Source organism: Thermobia domestica, chromosome 10, assembly GCF_964235325.1.
Source record: "Thermobia domestica chromosome 10, izTheDome1.hap1.1, whole genome shotgun sequence".
Classification (NCBI taxonomy): Eukaryota; Metazoa; Arthropoda; class Insecta; order Zygentoma; family Lepismatidae; genus Thermobia; species Thermobia domestica.
The window spans coordinates 135689083-135709686 of record NC_137463.1 but is presented as its reverse complement, the minus strand read 5'-3'; the positions used below and the strand labels follow the sequence as shown (position 1 = coordinate 135709686).

The following is a 20604-nucleotide window of genomic DNA, read 5'->3' as shown; positions in this document are numbered from 1 at the left end:
TATGAATTCAACAAATACAAACAAACTCAGTAGATGAACATTATTATATGTGAATTAATGCGATATTAACACAACGCACATAGCTACCGATGCTTTCTTGGTGTCATGTTTTACACACACACACACACACTCACCACTGCTGGGGAGAAAAAGTATTAGTTTTTATGTTCCTGCCTAACCACTTACTTACTGGCGTTAGTTTTTATTGAGAGGAACGCTCAGTTCTGAATAGAGGGATTTTTACCAGAAATGAGAAAACTAAAAAGAAAACTTAAAACCTGTTGGTTTAATTACTTTCCCTGCTAGCTAAATACATTGTATATATGCTGCAGATACGTTACAGGAAATAAGATTAACATGAGGCGAAGAAATAATTTTTAAATTGTATTTGCGGTTTTTCCCGGTATTTCCGAAAGTTTTTTTTTAATGGGTTCAAAGTTTCCGCAAATTTTACACAGCACAAGTAAGATACGTATCTCCATAAAATATATTAATATATATTTCATTTTATCATACCGGTATTAATGATTCTGACTCCGTTATTTTAACTCTTCCCTCTCATAAAGGGGGAACTTCATAAGATTATTTAAGATAATTTAAATGCATCTATCTTAATTGATTTTATTTTAGTATCTTTTGTAGCCATAACTCCATTCTATCATGGTGTTAACATTAAAAGAGAGGTGCACATACATTTGTTGACACAAATTTTCCCTATTCTAATACAAGAAACATAAACACTCAATGATCTTAACTGTAAACTAGTAAATATAATATATTTTTCATTTTAAAAGCATAACGAAGTAAACTTTCGAAAATTTCAATTTTTCGCAATTTTTCCGTTTGTTTTGCAAGCTCGGGAAAAAACGGTAAAAAACTGTTTTTTTTTTTTTTTTTTTGCCCAAAATTTTCGGTTTGTTTCTAGGCCTTCACAACCTAAGCAAGAGATAAATTTGTCGGACTCTACGAGGACGATACTACATTAAGTTTGAGTGTGCGTCGTAGTATAAGGAAGTATTGTGATTATGCTTATTGGTGTACATAAAGCAGCGATAAACATTAGTATTTTTTAATTATCAGTTTCTCATTAGACCTATTCATATCTGCTAGTTCCTAATGTTAGGTTTAATATTTCTTCAAATATACATTTATTAAGAATAATACTTCTATTAATTTTGATATCTTTGTATTTACGAAGAATAACATTTAAAACACACTTCTGACCAGAACAAAATGAATTATATTAATAACTATACGTTTTTTTTTTGTTACAGTTTCAAGGACCTAACGTCCTCTTCATCAGACATTTAGAAAAGACAGATGACAGCAAATCTTATATCTTCCTCAGCCGTTAGTTAGCATATTCATTTATATTGTTGTTTTATCTATTATATTATTATTTATTTGTTCAATGTTAATTGTTTAATGTTTAAAAACATCTGTTTACATTCATGTAAATAAGTTAATCCAATAATCGAGATTTGAAAGCAATTAGATACAACCATAAGTAATTACATAAGAATTGTAAAATAACAATGATTATTAAAAAAAAACTGTTATAATGAAAATTTCAAATGAAACAGTAAATATCTATTCTTCGGTACTTTGTTCCCATGATGTTCGGCAGGTACTACTAAATCTTCTGCTTTCAAAGGCTCCATCCTGTCATGTTATGTCACTGTCTTGACGTACGGTACAGCATTCATGCTGTTTTTTTTATATATATAAACTTATGGACTGTGAGCTGTCTCTTCATACTCCTTGCTCGGTTGCTACATAAATTGATGCACCAATGATGTTTGTTTTTTCTCCTAACCTCCCTTCTCCGCAATTACAGAAGAAAGACTTCTTCTAGCTCTTTACTAGTGGGTAACGTTCCCATTTTAGCCGACACGTTTCCACGTTGAATGGCTATGCTTATGCGTTGAATCAGGAAACTTTTTGCTCGATTATCTCCTGATTTAATTGATAGACGGTGGCCGATTTCTTTTATAAATTTGAGGCCTCCTTCTTCCCAAGAACCGCTAGACTCAATTGCTATTGCGACAAAGCAATAGTTATCGAGTAGATTGCTATATTCCTTTTTTCTTTCGCTCTTCGAGCAGCTACGAGTCCAGCTTGTACTGAGGCATATTGTAGGTTGGAGGGGGCATAGGTGTCTGAACATGTGAAGTCCCAAATCAATGCCTTTCCTTTCTTCCAAGATACTAATGTCATACCATCGGGTCTTTTTCCGTCAGATCGGCTGCATCCAATCGGTTCCCTCACTGCTGGGATCCCTGCTGATATTAATGCTCTTAATATTATATCATTTACACTTGAATGACTTGTTTTTATATATAAATTTAAATTTGTAATATGTAACAATATCATATAAATACATTGTTAATACATGTTAATTGTCAATGCAATTTTATAATTATATTGATCTTTATATAAAATAATATAACAAAAATTTGGAATTATTCAAATTGCACTAATATCCTTTATGTACATTTCTTTTTACTTTTTTATAACTTCTAATAATTTCTTCCATTGCTCATGTATATTTATACCACTTGTCCAGTTCATTAAGTTCTCCTCTTGTTCTTTCTTTATTCTTCTCGCTTCCTTCCACTTCCTAATAACCTTTCTTTTTCCTCTTTCTAAACCTCTAGAACCATGGACTTTGTTTATTATGAAGAATAGTAACTGCAATTGAACAATTACTTTGGGTTTATAATTTTTTCTTCCTATTTTTTAAAAGGAGTGTCCAATTGGAATTTGTCCTACTGATCCTTTCCCCGGCCTTTGGGAAGTGCCTTTGGTAAACTGGGATACTCCGTCGGGAGTCCCTTGCTCTACTATACTTGGGTGCATTATAGAGTAAGTAAACTATATCGTAAGAATTGTTTTCTTGTTACTCAATGTAATTAACACTGTGTCCAACACTCGGAATTCGATGGAATTTCCCTATATATTAACATGGCATATTTCTTTCCAACATATTATTAAATCTATTTGTTTTATACATATCGAAATTTGTCCAAAAGTTTGTTATTATTAATATTGCATGTTTAGTTTTACTTTTTCTTGCTAAGGTAATATTAGAGCGCCCTAATTAAAAATTAATTTTCTTCCTTTTGAAAGCTGTTTAAATTATGTACTACATTTGGAGCAGCGCAGAACATCAGATAGGAGGCTAACCAGGTGGGTTTCTTTCATTTTTTGCTCCCCGCTAGGTCACGTGCGTGAACTTAGGGTTGTCCCCGGAGACGAAGAAACCGATGGAATGCAGATTGACAGCAGATAAGAGCAAAGTATGTTTCCTCTCTCTTCATAGATCGTAAAGATTTCATTGATTCTACGTAAACATCTTCGAGAATACTTACATGTAGAGGCATATTGAAACAAACGACGTACGAAAGTTTCAGAAAACCTGTCTATGTTGCTTTTAAGTGAGGGAAGTGTTCGTCTTCTCTGTTGCGATGGATAGCGAACTGCAAAACAGTAATATACGAGCTGGGATAGAACCAAGGACCTCAATCACGAGAGGTGAACGTTCTATCACTGAACCACCGCGGCCACTGTATAATGAATTAAAGCTCATACCCCTAGTAAAATGTGTCCCCGCTTGGATAAATTTAATAATTGCGCTTTTTATATTAATTTGAGGACAGTGAATTCAATGAAAGTATTTTCTAAAAACATGTGCGTCCATAGGATCTTAAGAAAATGTGTAATGTTTTGATCTTCCGCTTATCAAAATTGTAAGAGTGCTCTCGCTTCGATATATTTCTAACTAGTCTTACACTAGCTGGGTCTTCATGCGACAGATTCTTGCGTTTTTTTCGGTCTACGGTCTTGCAACTCATAAACCTACAAACATACCGCATATCAACTATTTATTCCAATTTCAATAACCTAAAATGTTAAATTTTATTTACAAAAAAAAGTCTATCTAAATAATGAGATATTTTCTTCTTTCCCTTAGCCATTAAAAAAAAAATAATTAAAATATTCATTTCTCGCACCTTTCTGTGAGTTAGCTTCGGGAGGCTACGAACGTGCCAAACTAAGGGATCCCGAGATATGAACATCTTATTATAATAATTGAAAACTCCACCTCTTTTTCTTTCCGACAAATGTTTGATCCCTTCTAACAAGCAAGGTTTTCCAAGTGTCGGGCTGTGAAGAAAGTAATCAAAAGCAAGACATATGTGTTATATATATATATCGCCAAACGTAGGGAATGAACGGGACAAAACATCCCCCTAAAATAAGAACATAGGCCAATACGGCACATTTTAGCCCATGAACTAATTGTTAATAAGCAATTATTAAGCAATTAGTTAATTCTAATATTAATAAGCCGGAACTAACTGCTTACTCTCTTTCTTTTCCTCTTTTAAAAATTATCCATAATATTCATAATAATCATTATTTTCCAAGTGTACAGTGAATATTTTAAATATATTTTAAACATTCTATACAGTAGAAATCGCTACTGCAAGGTTTTGTCCGCGAGGTTTTCACTAGGCGAGATTGTGGGCCGTGAGATTTTGGTTGTGATATTTGACCTGCAAATCATCAACAGATCAAGTATTACTCTATTGTGATGAGTGGTCAACTACAAAATAGAAGTATGCACGAATTTGGATATATACACTAATATAGCCATGCGATTTGTGATCATTCCAATTTGCGACAAGTTCATTACTGTTCATGTATCGGCTAAATTTGATTGAGAGTTTGATAAGGTTTCTCAGCCTAAAATAATAATTCAAGTTTGTGACCAATCAGTAATTGGTTCTTTAACCCTTTCACTACTAGTGTCCCCGGGAGGGGACACAATATTTTACGTTCATCTTTATAACTGTTGCTTGTATATACACCCTTTCCGTAAAATGTGCCTTCAGGTGGACATGTTAGAAACATTTTGACGCGATATAAGCATCTAAGAGACCACCATAATCTGGCAGCGTTATATTGAACTCAAGATGGGAGGGTCAGAAGTAAAAGACAGGTAAATTGCCTGTAATTATAAGTTACTGAAATTATGCATAATAAAAATTGTAATAAATTGTTCAGGACTTGAAAATAAAGATTCTTTCTTTGCTTCAGAGTATAAAATATCTAGTTAAAATATCGTTTGCTTTTTCGTTTCATGGAATGAAGTATTATGTCCCCTAGAGAGGACATAGGCAACAAAAGGTTGTTACAGATGATACTGCGCAATACATGCATTTTTCTGAATACATGTCTGGGAAATGGACAGATATACACTGATCACTTGTTAAATTGGAGGCACGTACCTAATACTGTGTAGCGCCTCTTTTCGTTCTGATAACGGCGGCTACTCGCCGCAGCATGAACTCCACGAGGCACCTGAAGTATTGTTGTGGCATCTCAGTCCATATCCGCTGCAGTCTTCCACAGAGCCTACAAGTCGGTCGGAAGCGGGTTCCTCAGCCCAAGGGTGTCGTTTCGTGGCGTCCCAGATGTGTTCGATGGGATTGAGATCCAGTGACCATGATGGCAACGGAAGTGTTACCAGATCAGACGAGTGCTTATGAAACCAGTCTGCTGCAATCCTAGAGCGGTGGGCCGGCGCATTGTCCTGCTGAGAGAGGAAGTCATCATCCGATGTTGCAGTCGAGCAAATGACAGGCCATCCAGAAGATCGAGGTAGCGTTCACCTGTGAGCGACCGTGTCACATGTGTCAGGTTACCCATTTAAGTCCACGTAAACATGGCCCAGAGATCCATTGCCTCCTGCGGTTGGCTACGCACCCATACCCATCCATCGACATGTACAAATGTGAAACGTGACTTATCTGTCCAGGTAAACATTTTTGGTATTTCCACTGTCCACTTTCCTTTGCCCATGCTAGACGTTGTTTCCTATGTTGTGCGGTTAGAAGGGATACTCGCGTGGACCTATGGCTTATGTACCACATGGAGGGATTGGGTGGCAGATAACACGGCGTTGTTGCCCTGCATTGAACTTCTCCGCGATTTGGCGCACTGTGGCCCGTCTATCAGCTGTTGCGATGCGGCCTGTCGGCGCCTACCCCTATCATCGACACACCGCTGGCCGTGGCAGTTTGCCCGTTCAGGTGAGGTTTTAGTAGAAGCCTGGTACTCAAGATACACCCTTGACACAGTTGCCTTAGAAACTCCGGGTGCTTCAGTCACTTCCGAAATCGCGCCACACAGTCGTAAATTGTTTTACACCTAAATGTGAGTTCAAATGACCATAAGTATATAAAAATTACGAACATTTATTTCATATACATATTATGTTAGCAAAAGAACACAAAGTTTGTTTTCGTAATGTTTATAAATACAATACGAATCTTTATTGAAAAATAAGTAGCGTTTGCTGTGTGCTGAATCATAGTTATAAAATATAATTTCATAATAGCTGTTAAGGTTTCGCTATTATCAAGGTATAAATTAATTTTCCATAGTAATATATACTCTGTTATGTCATCATAATGTTGTACGTACAGTATCTTAAAGCAAATAAATGTGCCAACTTTATCACAAAGATACTTCTGCTTCTAATTTTCATGCTCTTTTTTCTATTTAGTGCCAAATTTACATCTTGCTACCAATGTTCTTCACAAGGGACACGCTGTATTTTCTCGCCAAAATTGAGAAAGTAAAAAAAAAAAAAAAAAAAAAAAAATATTATCTCCTTGTTTATGTTTGTCCAAGTCAAACTAAACTACAAAATACTTTTTCAGATATGTAGAATTTATTCAGTAGTGAAATGGTTAAATGAATCAGGAGAGTAGAAGTGGTACACATTGCCAGGTATTTTCGCCTAAAATTATGAAATGTTATGAACTACGCAGGGAAAACAAGGATAAACGTCTCCTTGTTCAAAAGTGACGCAATTGTAGATTTCTAAGATGTAACGTAACTTTGGTCAGGAAACTGAGTCAAAATAGTATATAACACACACACACACACACACACACACACATATACCGGGTGTTCAGAAAGTAACTATGCAGTGCCATGTTGTGGTGTGCTAAGTGATGACTGATATGATTGTCAATTAGTAATACATTTTCCATTGTTTAAAATATTTGAACCATATTTGATCAAGTATTTGTATTTGTTCACAGGTCCGTTTTGATTGAAGACCGATGTCTTGTGTGACATGATTGTGATCCAGGTCATTATGCTGACGATTGAACAATGATTGTTTCTTCTGGAGCATGTGTTCCGCAATGGAGACAAGTTTACCTCAACAGTAGAAACTGCATTTGCAGCAAATTTCCCAGGAGTGAAGATGCCTAACCGCAATGCTGTACGGAACTTGAGCACCAAGTTTCGAAAGACCGGAAGTGTTCATAATGCTCCGAAATCAGGTACGCAATCCACAGTCACACCCGCAGAGAAGGTGGTGGAGGTGCAAGACGTGATGCTGCACAGTCTAAAGAAATCGGTTAGACGACTAGATCAGCAAGCCCACGTGTCCATGGGTTCCGCTCACACAATTCTCCGGAAGTCACTGTCCATGTATACGTACAAAATTTCGGTCGTGCATGAACTGAGAGACACCGATCGCATGGCGCCTGTGAACTTTTGCAACTGGTTCCTGTTCTTCCTGCAGGACAATGGTGAGGCGATTCTTGACAAAACATTTTTCACGGATGAGGCATGGTTTCACCTCTCCGGTTACGTGAGTAGCCAAAATAGTAGTGTGTGGAGTACGGAGAATCCGCATGAATTTCATGTGTCCCACCTGCATGATCAAAAGGGCGGTGTTTGGTGCGTCGTGATTCGTAGACGTATCATTGGGCCCATCTTCTTTCAGGACACCATAAATGCAGAATGGTACTGCACCTGCATTCTGGAGCCCTTCTTAGGTGAGCTGAATGAGGACGAAATAGAGAATGCCTGGTTCCAACAGGATGGGGGCGACTGCACATACCACCCACAGGCCGATGAGCTTTTACAGGATATCTTCGGTGACCGCATCATTTCTCGAGGACTCTGGCCTCCGCGTTCACCCGATTTGACTCCACCGGATTACTTTCTATGAGATACGTTGAAGGGAAAGGCCTATGAAATCAATCCACACACCATACAAGAACTCCAAACTGCACTGACATGTCACATTCGGAACATCACTCTCAATGTTCTGTACAACGTCTTCAAGAACATGCAGAAACGTGTGCAACTGTGTCTTCAAGTGCATGGGGATCGCTTCGAGCATCTCTTATAACTTCCATGACATTAAAGTTTAGCTTCGAGTTAATTTCAGTTGGCAAATTATGAACTGCCTAGTCACTTTCTGAACACCATATATATATATATATATATATATATATATATATATATATATATATATATATATATATATATATATATATATATATATATATATATATATATATATATATATATATATATATATTTTGAAAATCAGGTTTTCAGTCAAAATAAAGCGAAAAATAGTTTAAAGTTGATTTCAGTAGATAAACAGTAGTATAGCCAGCAGGTTGTTCTAAAGGGGAGTAGGGATGCGCACGAGACGAGTCGAGACACGGCTCTTCCAATAGAAAAATATATATTTTTCGAGTCGAGACATCACTTTTACAGCACATTTTCGAGTCGAGACAGCCATAAATCTTGTCTCGTGCGCATCCCTAAAAAAGAGCACAAATTTTTAAGGGGCATGACTTTTTCGGAAGGTAGGATTGTTACATGCCAATAGAAATCTTTCTAAATATAAAAGTCTCAAAACTCACAAAACATACATACATATATATTATACACATACACAGAGATTACATTGACAGAGTATCTCCTACATTGTACTTATAGCAGATATCATAGAGAGTTATGCTAACGAAAAAGCATGCCTATTGATGTGTCTAAAACAATGCCATATACGTGAAAAACAAGCTATATGGTTGATCAGATGCTGTATAGAGGGGGTAAACTTAGAAACAGTTAGAAATAGCTATATACGATTTAGGGGTAGGCAATATTTGAGGAAAAGCATTTGTTTGATGAACATGTTAAACTAATAATTCGAGATGCCTATGCTGGCCCATGCGTAGATGCGGTCCTACTGTCATATATTTAAAGGAATAACGCAATATATAAATTATAATCCATTCAAAGCTGTAACAAGTAACGAACAATTTGTGTATTTTATTTTATTTCATTAAGTCTTTATGCATGTGATGCTTACAAATTACTGTATTTGACCGATCGCTGTTTCTAGCACTATAAATTATTATTATTATTATTATTATTATTATTATTATTATTATTATTATTATTAGTAGTAGTAGTAGTAGTAGTAGTAGTAGTAGTAGTAGTAGTAGTAGTAGTAGTAGTAGTATGGTACCTTTTGAAACATGAATCTTCAAAGTGCGTAAAGTTAGAATCAGAAGCTGCGGGTAATGTACTAATACACTGTTCATATGGAAATGAAACCTGTTTCTGGAATTCCATTTGTTTGATAACATTTATTTATAGTTATACTATCAGCCTTCGGCTTGCTAGGGACTTCGCCCCCAGATCGCCAAATTTGCTCAGCCTTTGGCTTCACATCTCATATTTTAGTTTTTGCGTCCGTTCTTCATATGCTAGAATACATTTATGGCATTTCTTGCTAAAAATTTAAACCTCTTTCTCTCTTATTAGAATACGCATTTCAAAGTGAAATGATAAAAAAAACCCATGTCGTCCCAAGTGCTAACCGTGTTCAAAAATTCATTTCAAATCGTTCACCCCCTGTTTTCCCATGATAATGAAACGCGTAACTCTGTAGTCATTTTTATATACTGAAACAAAAACAAGTTGAGTATCTCATGAGCTCCTGAAGTTAGGAAGGTGAAAATCAGTATATAACATCCTCATTACAAATAATTGGACATGTGACACAGCATTTCTCAAAATTCCGGTTTAAAGTTGGGAGACGAATTTTCTATATTTTTCGCTACATTAGAATAGACGTTGGCCATTGGTTTGTGATCACATCAAGGAAAACGGGTTACCCATCTGAAATAAATATTGGAACATAGTTCCTGCCTCAAAGATTTCATTAGTCTATCACATTGATTAATGGGGGTATCCTAAAGTGATAGGAGTGCTGAAAATTTATGCCAAAAATATAGTTTCTTATGGGCTTTTACAATTTCACTTTCTTTCAAATGCGTATTCTAATAGGAGGAAGTTAGTTCAAATATTTTCCATAAGCTTATCCTCACCATGGGAAGAACGGGTATCTTAACTAGTAAACATACACTGTGTATAACAAACGAATCCCACTGACAGAGAGCCGGAGATCATTTGGTGGACTGGGCCCTCATTTGGCTCCCATAGTTACATTCTTGAATAACTCGTAGGTACAATAGATATTGGTAGTAAATCTTAATTTTTCATACACGCTAGAAATGACACAATAAACCGTCGTTTTCTGCACCTCCCCTTAAACAGTTGCATTTTCAGCAAGTGGATCAGATGTGTCCTACTATTCCTATAGTTCATTTATGTTTTTTTTCTTTGACAACAAATGGATTCATGATCAATTTCAAATCGTTACCACATCTTTGTACGTTTGATAAATTAATGTAGTATGTACGTAATTGCTTAATAATATTTGTTATTTATAAAATTTAAGAATGTAATGATTTTAATATTTTTACACGATTATTATTATTGCTAGGGCGCCCGCAGAAGTTTCTCGAACAGGAAAAGAGATTGGTTGCAAGGGATAGAGGCAAGAAACCTACAAACAAGCGCAGTCGCAAGGTCACACACTTTAAGGCACGTGTTCGGGTATACACGTACATTGTACAAAACAACAACTACTTATGTGGGCGCGGTGGCTCATGGTAGAGCGTTCACCTCTGGTAGATGGGGTTCCTGGTTCGATCCATGCTCTCACCAAGTGGATTTTGTGGTGGACAAATTTTTTCGGGGTTCTCGGGTGTCCGTGGGTTTTCTCGGGATTCTCCAGTTTCCTCTCACTTTATTCATTCCAGCATTGCATTTATTTCTCATAATCACCATCTCCTTTAGCCTAGCCGGCGTGACCATGGGACGTAACATTCAAAGATTTCGTTTTACAACTATTTACGCCTGTATCTTTACTACAGTAAATATATTTTTTCTATTATAGTAATACATTATTTAATGTAAATATATTAAGTACTGTGAGTAAGCACATTATTATGTTTTGACATATACTTCGAAAAATTAAACACTTTTCGAAAAACAAGGGGGGAATTGCATGCTGCGGGCCATTATTATTATTATTATTATTATTATTATTATTATTATTATTATTATTATTATTATTATTATTATTATTATTATTATTATTATATTTTTTCCGTAAATGCGAAATGGACACCGTCCTTTTCAAAATCCAATGAGGTATTTGTTCCCGTTTATTCAATTGTGACACTTTTAGTTTGGAAAAAAGGGATAGACATTGTATTACACATCACTCGATCATTGAAGGAAAATGTCAAATCAACGGCAAAATATATGTCAGCAAACATAATGAAGTTCGTCAAAGGTAAAATTTCGATTATTGAATTCTGAAAGCAAATTTTTAAATTTTGCAATACTACTAGGAAGGAAGGGAGGTAACTGCAACTGAGCATCAACGGAAGGAAGTTCACAGTATACGCAGATTGACGCCGAATAAATTCATATTATCCTTAATTTTTGATCTGTAAAGGAATGACCACGGTGAGAAACAGAGGTAAATGAACTGTAATGAAACAATTTGCAAGAGATACGCTTTGAAAACGAAGCAAACTCATGCACGCAGTGCTGTCTCACCAGATTGACACATGATGCAATCTTCGATCTACGTTGGCATTCTTAGCACGAGAATAGAAACTACTGAATCCTCCATTATTTAATATCATAGTTAGTAAATGCAAACCATTTTAAAAACGGAAAAATAAAAATGAAATGATGAAACATGTTTTTCTTCTTATTGTTGTAAGAAATGCATAGTTTCTCAACAACGTGTTTACTAATTACGAAACGTAAGCACTTTGATACGAACTTGGAAACTTCCGTAAGACCACAAGAATTAAAACGTCAGCATGTTTTTGAAATAGGAAGAGGATACATCACGCATCAGCAGCAATGATTCCACTTTGTAAATATTAAGTTACGCCATTGAATAAAGAAAGAAACATCAACACACAACCAATTTCCACATGTTACGGTAACTTACAGGCACTGTATTCCCACAATATATTTTCAAGTGGTGATTAGTTTTTAAGTTCACTCATAAACCTATTATTTCTCATAGTATTCAAACATCATAAAAATGTATATAAAATATATAAAATCATCAAAAATATATCAAAGAGCGCTTTAGTAATAGTGAAAAGTGATTGACTAACGGAACATATTACTATTTTTCAAAGAATTTAACCGAGATTTGACCACGTATACCGATATCCCGCGCGCTATTCACAAATGTTCCCCACGACAAAAGATAAATTCCCATCTTGTTTTTCGGACACTATACATTCATTCGGGATCAAAGATCCATAATACAGAAACTATACATTTATAAAACGATTATTAATGCAATCATCGTGGTCATCATAGATATTCTGTCATAACTTACTCGGCACATAACTTGCCGCAGTTGAGAAGCTTCCATGTAGCACGCTATTCAGCTAACCTTTTCGTCCTGAAGTAGGAATTTTCTGTCTTAATATCATCCATAAACTATAGACTCTTTTGCTCCTTCCTATTTTTCCTGCCGCCTTACGCTCCAGCACGTCTAGCACGTTCCTTCTGATTCAATGTCCCAAACAGTTTTTCTCCCCCTTTTCATGTAAATCTAAAACTGTTCTTTTCTCCCTCACTAATTCTAATACCTTCTCATTTGTTTTCTGTTAGACCCATGTAATTTTATCGATTCTTCTCATGAAATGAAATTAAATCTTTCAGTTTAACGTCCAACGTAAATGTCCTTTAAATTAAGAGAGAGGGTGATCAAGGCAAGTGAATGGTGATGAAAGAATTGATGGAATGAGAATATGGGAGGAAACAGAAATGTCCCGAGAAAACCGATGGACAACACAAACAATTGAATAAATACAGTGAAAGAGCATTTATCGAGATTTAAGGATACGTAAATCAGTACAAATATACTCCAATTATAAATATGATTTAAATGTACATCTTGCAATTTAATACATTATAACCGTACTCTGAACACATAGTGCATTTTAGATATTTAATTTATTACTATAATCAATATAAGAAAGATTGAAATTCTCAGATATGTTGTGATTTCAAAGTGAGTATAAAACAGCCATAGCCACAATTTTGCGAAATCCGGATTGAATTGGTAATTTCACTTTCCGCATTTTGAAAAATTTCCGAATTCAGAAAAATTCCGGAATTCGGAAAAAATCCGGAATTTTTCCGAAATCCAGATTTTCCGAAATCCGGATTTTTTCCGAATTCTAGAATACTTCCGAAATTCGAATTTGACCATTCCTAGTAAAAAGTAAGCAAAAGATCTTGGCAAAAGTGGACATGGAATGCTTTGGCGGGAAGTTGGAAGTATCAGAGACCGCCAGGTCTCTCGGTTCGGAATAAGACTTGCTGCAATATTTTGTTTCACACTTACGCGTGAAAGAAACGTGAAATATACCATAACAAGATACATCGCAGTACACCTTAGTCCGAACACGATGAACCTCTACGCTGGTGGTCTGTAACACTTCCGACTTCCCGTCGAATTATTCCGTGTCTACTGTTCTCAAGATTTACCTTTTGCCTCCCTGAAACCCACCTTCGATTCAGAGTATATCTGAGAATTCTGTTGAAAGCAAGTCTGAGTATTACACCTTGTGCGGGACAATTTGCAAACCCATTTCACATTGAAGAAATATGGGTTTTTGGATTGCGTATCTATCACTTCATTTACGCTGATATAGCCTGCTACTACACAGTTTGTCAGATTTGAAATACTGACAATTGTGAGTGTTGAAATTTAGATTTTCCACGATTTTGAACAGATCTAGATCTGAAACTTTGATTTTACCTCACATGACCATATGAACTTTTATTCTGATGTGAAGAATCATCTCATAAAGTTTGTCGGTAGAGTTCATTAACGTCTATATACACAGGATGGATGATTTATCTTGATATACTCTTGTATCTTTTAAACTAATGGACAATAAATGCTGAAATTTCGTATACTCCGCATCAAAAAAATTGCGACAGCGAACGCCGTGCAGCTAGGCCACCCAATATACACCTTCTTATACCATAATCGTGTTAGGTAAATAGACTCTCTCTCTCTCTTTCCCTTTCTTCTCTCCCATACTAAAATTAGCTAACAATATGAGCGCAATTCTAATTTCAAACTACACATATATTAGCTTCGATAAAATGAAATAACAAAACCGAGACGAAACACGATTCATAAGTTGATGTAGGGAGAAACTGAAACACATACAATGAAAAGTTGAAACCAATGCTACCGTGCTAAGCGAAGAGGCCTTAATTCCATTTCACATACTTTCCAGAAAATAAGCAAAACGCGTTTTGGCTTAGGCTGTACGTTCAAATTTGTTGTATTTCAGTAAAACTTTATTAAATATATTTTCACGATCTAAAATTTGTGTGGTAATACAGTTAAATATTTTTGCTTATGAATTGCTACTTAAGCTCTTTTTGCTTACTTTCAGTTACAGTTTTGAACATAAGGTAAACACTCATGACGTCATTACCCCCTACCTATTGGTCAAACCACGTCAATTTCACTTTAGATAGATGCAGAATTGTACTGCGAACATTCCCATACCAATATCTCAATTTTCGAAAAATGTGGAGTTAAGGTCTTTTCGCTTAGGACGGCAGAATGGATGTTTATTACACAGAGATTGAAAAATGAGGCAGACAGAGAGAGAGAGAGAGAGAGAGAGAGAGAGAGAGAGAAGAAGGAAAAGAAAAGGAAGAACAGATAAAACTGTGGAATTCAAAGTTGTAACAAAAGAACTTAACATTATAAAGTTCCGTTTCCAGAAATTCAACAGTAATACGGAAATAACATTTGTTTTCACATATTTTTTCAGAACTATTCTAATATATAGAGGGTGGTTTAAACATTCATTATGTCACTTTCATAATGAATAGCAAACTCAATTTCCAGTAGAACTGTATAACTCCGAGACACATCTAGGATAATGTTAAAAGTTTAACACACATGCTTTGTTTCCGCGTGGTTCGATTGCAAATCCGGTAGTGTTCACTGGACGTACTGATCCAAAAACACATTCTAATATACCCAGTAGATAGAGTTGGTCATATCCTCCATTTCAGACTATTAATGCAATCTGACCCCCCCCCCCCCAAAAAAAAAGAAAAGAAAAAAGAAAGAAGGGAAAATTGAAGAGTGCTATTTTACTGCGAAATTTCTATCAGAAATACCCTATATTAAAAGTCCAAACTGTATCCTAATGAAAAGTTACAAATGTTCGAAAGCAAAAGTTTGTTCCTCATAAATGTAGCATGTTTCAAATTTCATCCTGAATAAAACACGTTGAATTATAGGATGGAAACAAATTTTGCGTCGAAAGTATAAATAAAATTCTGTTTTCAAATAACCAATGAGATTACCATTTTCTAGTCTTTTCCGAAGATTTATCTGTTCCGAACATCCTGCATTTAATCTCTTCCGGTTATAACGTAATTTGCACAGATAGAATGAACACATTAAGATCTCAAACGGACCATCGTGTCAGTCGGATGATGTAGACTACCACTGGGTCCAGGATTCAAATCCGTAGTGACCCGGTAATTCGACTGAGACTCGGTAACCCAGAGAATAAAAAAGAGATTTTACTTATTCCCTTGCGTTTAAACAACATTTCTGTCAGAGGTGACCAGGACTGGGGACGTTATCCCCAAAGCACGAAAAACACGACGCCAAAGTTCCCAGTTAATTAGATTCTCCAGACCAGGTATATGGAGCTCTCGCTCCGTTTTAACTTTGGAACATGAAGTGCTTGTGTACTTGAGAGTGAGAGTGAGAGTGAGGGGGGGGGGAGAAGTGAAAGATGCAAAGACAGGATAGGGAAACATCAAGAAAGAGAGAGAGGGGACGAATATAAATATGAAACATGCTTATCATTGCAGTGTATAATGTAGAACATACACACTGTTTACGAAAATTATCGCCAGTGATGCTTTGTAAGTTTTCCATCAGAAGATAAACCTCTGTTTGCAGCCATTGTTTTATGCAAAAAAAATATACTACCTGATGGAGAATCGAACCAAAATTTCCCATTTGGAAGTCTAGCACGCTACCACTACACCACTGATTGCTGCAGCCAATCTTTCTTTAACAAATGGTGTAGTGTTTCTTTCTAAGAACGATAACACGAAAAGTGTATACTACAGATCAATGTTGTCTTTGGAATGTCCTGGTAATTCCCTTGCCCTTTCCCAACCAACATTCGTAAAGCGTTTCTATCATGATACAGGTGTTTGATTCCCCATTCTTATCTACTGCTTGTCCAGTATGATAAGCCGATTCTTCACAATCACTTTGTAAAAAAAATGACTTTGGGTTGAACAGAATTTGAACCTATGTTAGATAGCCGTATTATTTAAAAGGTCATTACTTTACCCCTACGCTATCGGGTCACCTGAAATTACAAGCCAAATATTACTTATTTTAGCCCTGATCTTTGGAACGAACCAAAGTGCACAACGAAATTCATTTATTCGACGGTCTAGAGAGAAATTAATGCCCACTAATAAAGGAAAAACATACAATCCAGAAAAAATTACAGAAATAAAACATATTTTGCAGTAATTTCGCCATGCAAGTTCAAAAGTACGTTTAATAATAATAATAATAATAATAATAATAATAATAATAATAATAATAATAATAATAATAATAATAATAAATGTTCACACTCAGAGTAGTTGTATATTCTTCTTCTTCTTCTTCTTCTTATTATTATTATTATTATTATTGTTATTGTTATTATTATTATTATTATTATTATTATTATTATTATTATTATTATTATTATTATTATTATTATTATTAATTACCCGCTTCGTTGTGTTAAATTGAGACAAAATAGTAATATGTTCCGTTTCTCAGTCACTGTTTAGTATTACTAAAGCACTCTTTGATATCGGTCATTTTCGATGAGTTTTATATATCCCCTCCCCATCCTATGTTGTGTGACACCGCATCTGCAGTGTCATTGTTCATCTCAGCGAGCCGGAAAACTATGAATTCAACACTGATATTGGTTATTTCGATCATTTTTATATGTCTCCCCCTCCTCTAAGTTGCGGGACTGAATTTGGATTTAAACAGCATCAGAAGTGTCACTGTTAATCTCAGCGACTCCAAAATTTCAGATTCTCCACTAATACCGGTCATTTTTCGTTGTTTTTTAAGTGTCGCTTCCCTTCCACATCTCTTAAATTACACCGTCAAAGTGATATGACAGAAACCATCTCAGGTTCGAACTTCATCTAGCTTGAAGATATGATCGAGATTTGTTTGGTGATTCAAGAGTCATTAAGTTTCATTTATATATATATATCCCTCTCCCATTTCCCTCCCCAAGTTCTCCCGTGAAAGTGAAATGATAAAAATAATTTCAGGTCCGAACTTCACCTATGTTAAAAATTTGATCGAGATTGATCCTTTGTTTCACGAGTTATCAAGTTTTATTTATTTATTTTAAATCCTCCCTCTCCTCAACTCTAAGTTTTATCGTCAAAGTAAATAGATAAATACCATCTTAGGCCCGAAGTTTTCATTGACTCACGCCATCTCTGATCAAATCTGTAAAACCAAACCAAACAAAGAGCAATACTACTACACAAAACGTTCAAAATCTTAGCAATTCATGACAAACTACTGCATGATCCGAATCGTATTTTACCGAAATACGTTATGACTTTTCTGACAACCAGATATTTGAAATGTTGTTAATACGCAAAGTTCATTGATCTAATCACTTATTCACTTATTCTCTTATGATCATCACAACCTTTAGGGTACTTCCTGTAGATATAGAAAGGTGAAATGTAGTATCCAGGCTTGGTGTAGCGTGCAAGTAAACCAATGAAAAGCAACAGGACAATATTTCCCTTCTCCAAACCCCCTAAAGTGGAGTGTGTTGATTATTCAACAAAAAGACTTGAAATCCAATCAGAAAATTCATAAAATATAAAATAATAATAATAATAATAATAATAATAAAGTAATAACAGAATTACAAAATCAATTACGTAAAAAATATCTTCCAATTTAGAAAAAATGATTGCCACGACGACGGGCCGTAACTTGTGGGGGCAGGGAGGCCACTGCCCCCACCCCCAGGGAAACTCCACGCCGTTCAAGGGGTTCCCATTTTAAGACAAAATTGTCTTTCTCCATATACGATACGAAAATGAAATTATAAGTGAAGCATCAAACAGGTTCAGTACATTACATAAACAGAGCAGCACACTAAAGGTAAATAAAACAATAATGAGTCGTGGGCCCATTTCAGTAAAAAAATGTCTACTATTAGGAGCACTAGAGATAATATGTATTCGTATATTATTGTCAGATTTGTCAATATGGTTCCCTTAATTAATTTGTCGTGTATGGAACGGGCCCAGAGGCGTAACTAACAACCCTGCAGACCTTGGTGTGCGGGAGATTGCAAGTATTTCAGATGAATGACAAATGATGATTTGCGGATATACTGGAGCTATTCGGATCATGCAAGTTATGTCAGGAATAGCTAACATGTTGAGCGTTTTGTGTAGTAGTATTGCTCTTTCTTTGGTTTGGTTTTACAGATTTGACAACACCTAGAAGATGGAAGAGCAAAAATTGCACGTTCACCATGTTTTATTGTTCTACTTCAGGCAAGGGAAGAACGCGCGAATAGTGTTTGAGATTTTTACTCTCCTCAATGTTTCTGTGTTTTTGTCTCTCTTCGTAAAGAGTTAGTGGAAAAACCGTGACAATAAATTAAACGCGTAAAAATAGGAAACAAGGTACTGAGGAAGGTTCGTTAAATTAATTAACTTAAAAAATAATCCAGTGCCCTGAAACACCAGATTCCAATCAATATAAGTATCTGCCCAATGCCGTGCCGTGAAAAATCAGGGCCCGAGGCGAGGGCATATGAAAGCGCCTTCGTACGTATGAGTTGTCAATTTAAAGTTGACTTCTCTGGACTATTCTTTCTGCATAATACTTTACTATTTTATCATGACTGAAATCAGAAAGTTTCAGCATTATTACACTGGAATCGTAAAAGTGTGTAATTACTCAATTCACAACAGCTCCATTTTTTCCTTCTCCCAGAACAGCGATGTCTTAGAGTAGTGGCTTAAGCGCTAGTTTCGTAATGTTGGGGACGCGAGTTTGATTCCGGGTTTGGCAATTCAGTAAGTTTTTACAATCTACAAAACTGATACTTCTGATGTATACTAACATGAAAATTATTCAATTTCTCTGTGTCTAAGAGTTGAGACGACCTCCTTCACAGGTGAAAATCCAACAACACAAAATTATATCATCCGTATGAACTTCATTCGGAACCGTCTGGCAAGTAACGTGTTTGGACAAGAATTGATGAACACATAAGGGCTAAACACGTCCTTACGGCTGTAGTATGGGCCAACAATGAGTTCCAAGGAATTGTTCGTAGCTGTGCACAAATTACAAATTCTGATCGAACTTACAACGCTAGTCACGGGAATGATCCTATTTAAGATGTCACATCACCTTTCTACCTAGAATAAGGGGGAAACAAAATGCATTACTGTTATCAGCTAATAAATCTTTATATTCCATTTCTTGTCATCAAATGATAATTCTATCTGTAAATCCATAAATGTAATAATAATATCATGTGTTAACCTAACAAACATCTGACATACTTTATATCTTTTCTGTTGGTATGAATACCTTCGACTATGTTACTTTTTCTTTCCTTTTGTGATAATAATAATAATAATAATAATAATAATAATAATAATAATAATAGAATGGCATAATTACAACATCAATTACATAAACATTATTTTCCAATTCAGAAAAATTAATAATTGCTAAGACGGGATTTGAACCCAGGTAGCTCCAATGAGAGTTTCCTGCTTTCACAATTTCTTTTAAAGAAATCGCCCTAACCGGAGTATTGTTCGCCACTTGCACCTTATGTCCTTTTGACGTATTCCAAACACTACAAGAACACGAACACAGAAATACTGAGGACAGTTAAAATTCCGACCTTGTTCTTCAGAGGAATTCGAACCCCTAGTGGATTGTGCCTCATGATAAGCAGCCTCATGATCATGTGGCCTCAATTTGCCACAAATTCCTCATATGAACATAAGAAGATAAACTAGTAGTTATGTAACATAAACATAGAACTGTCTATTTCTATACCTGTTGATGCAATTTAAAGAATGTGAAAATAATTTTTTCGTCTTTTCTTCTTTGGAAATTATGTAAAATACGAAATGTAATGTAAATCGGCACAATCCCTGCAACCGATGACCAACGCCGTAACTTAGATTTTTTCTGAGGTGCAAGCATTAATAAGCTTATTT

At 35.5% G+C, this 20604-nt stretch overlaps 1 protein-coding gene across 1 annotated transcript in view; it reads left to right on the top strand.

The window, feature by feature from the left end:
- Positions 1–20604, top strand: part of LOC145662726 (chitin deacetylase 8-like) — a 142147-nt gene that overhangs the window by 104067 nt on the left and 17476 nt on the right. The window contains exon 4 of the mRNA XM_081728590.1: positions 2747–2865. Within this exon, the coding sequence (XP_081584716.1) occupies positions 2747–2865 (119 nt within the window). The remainder of the gene's footprint in view (positions 1–2746; positions 2866–20604) is intronic.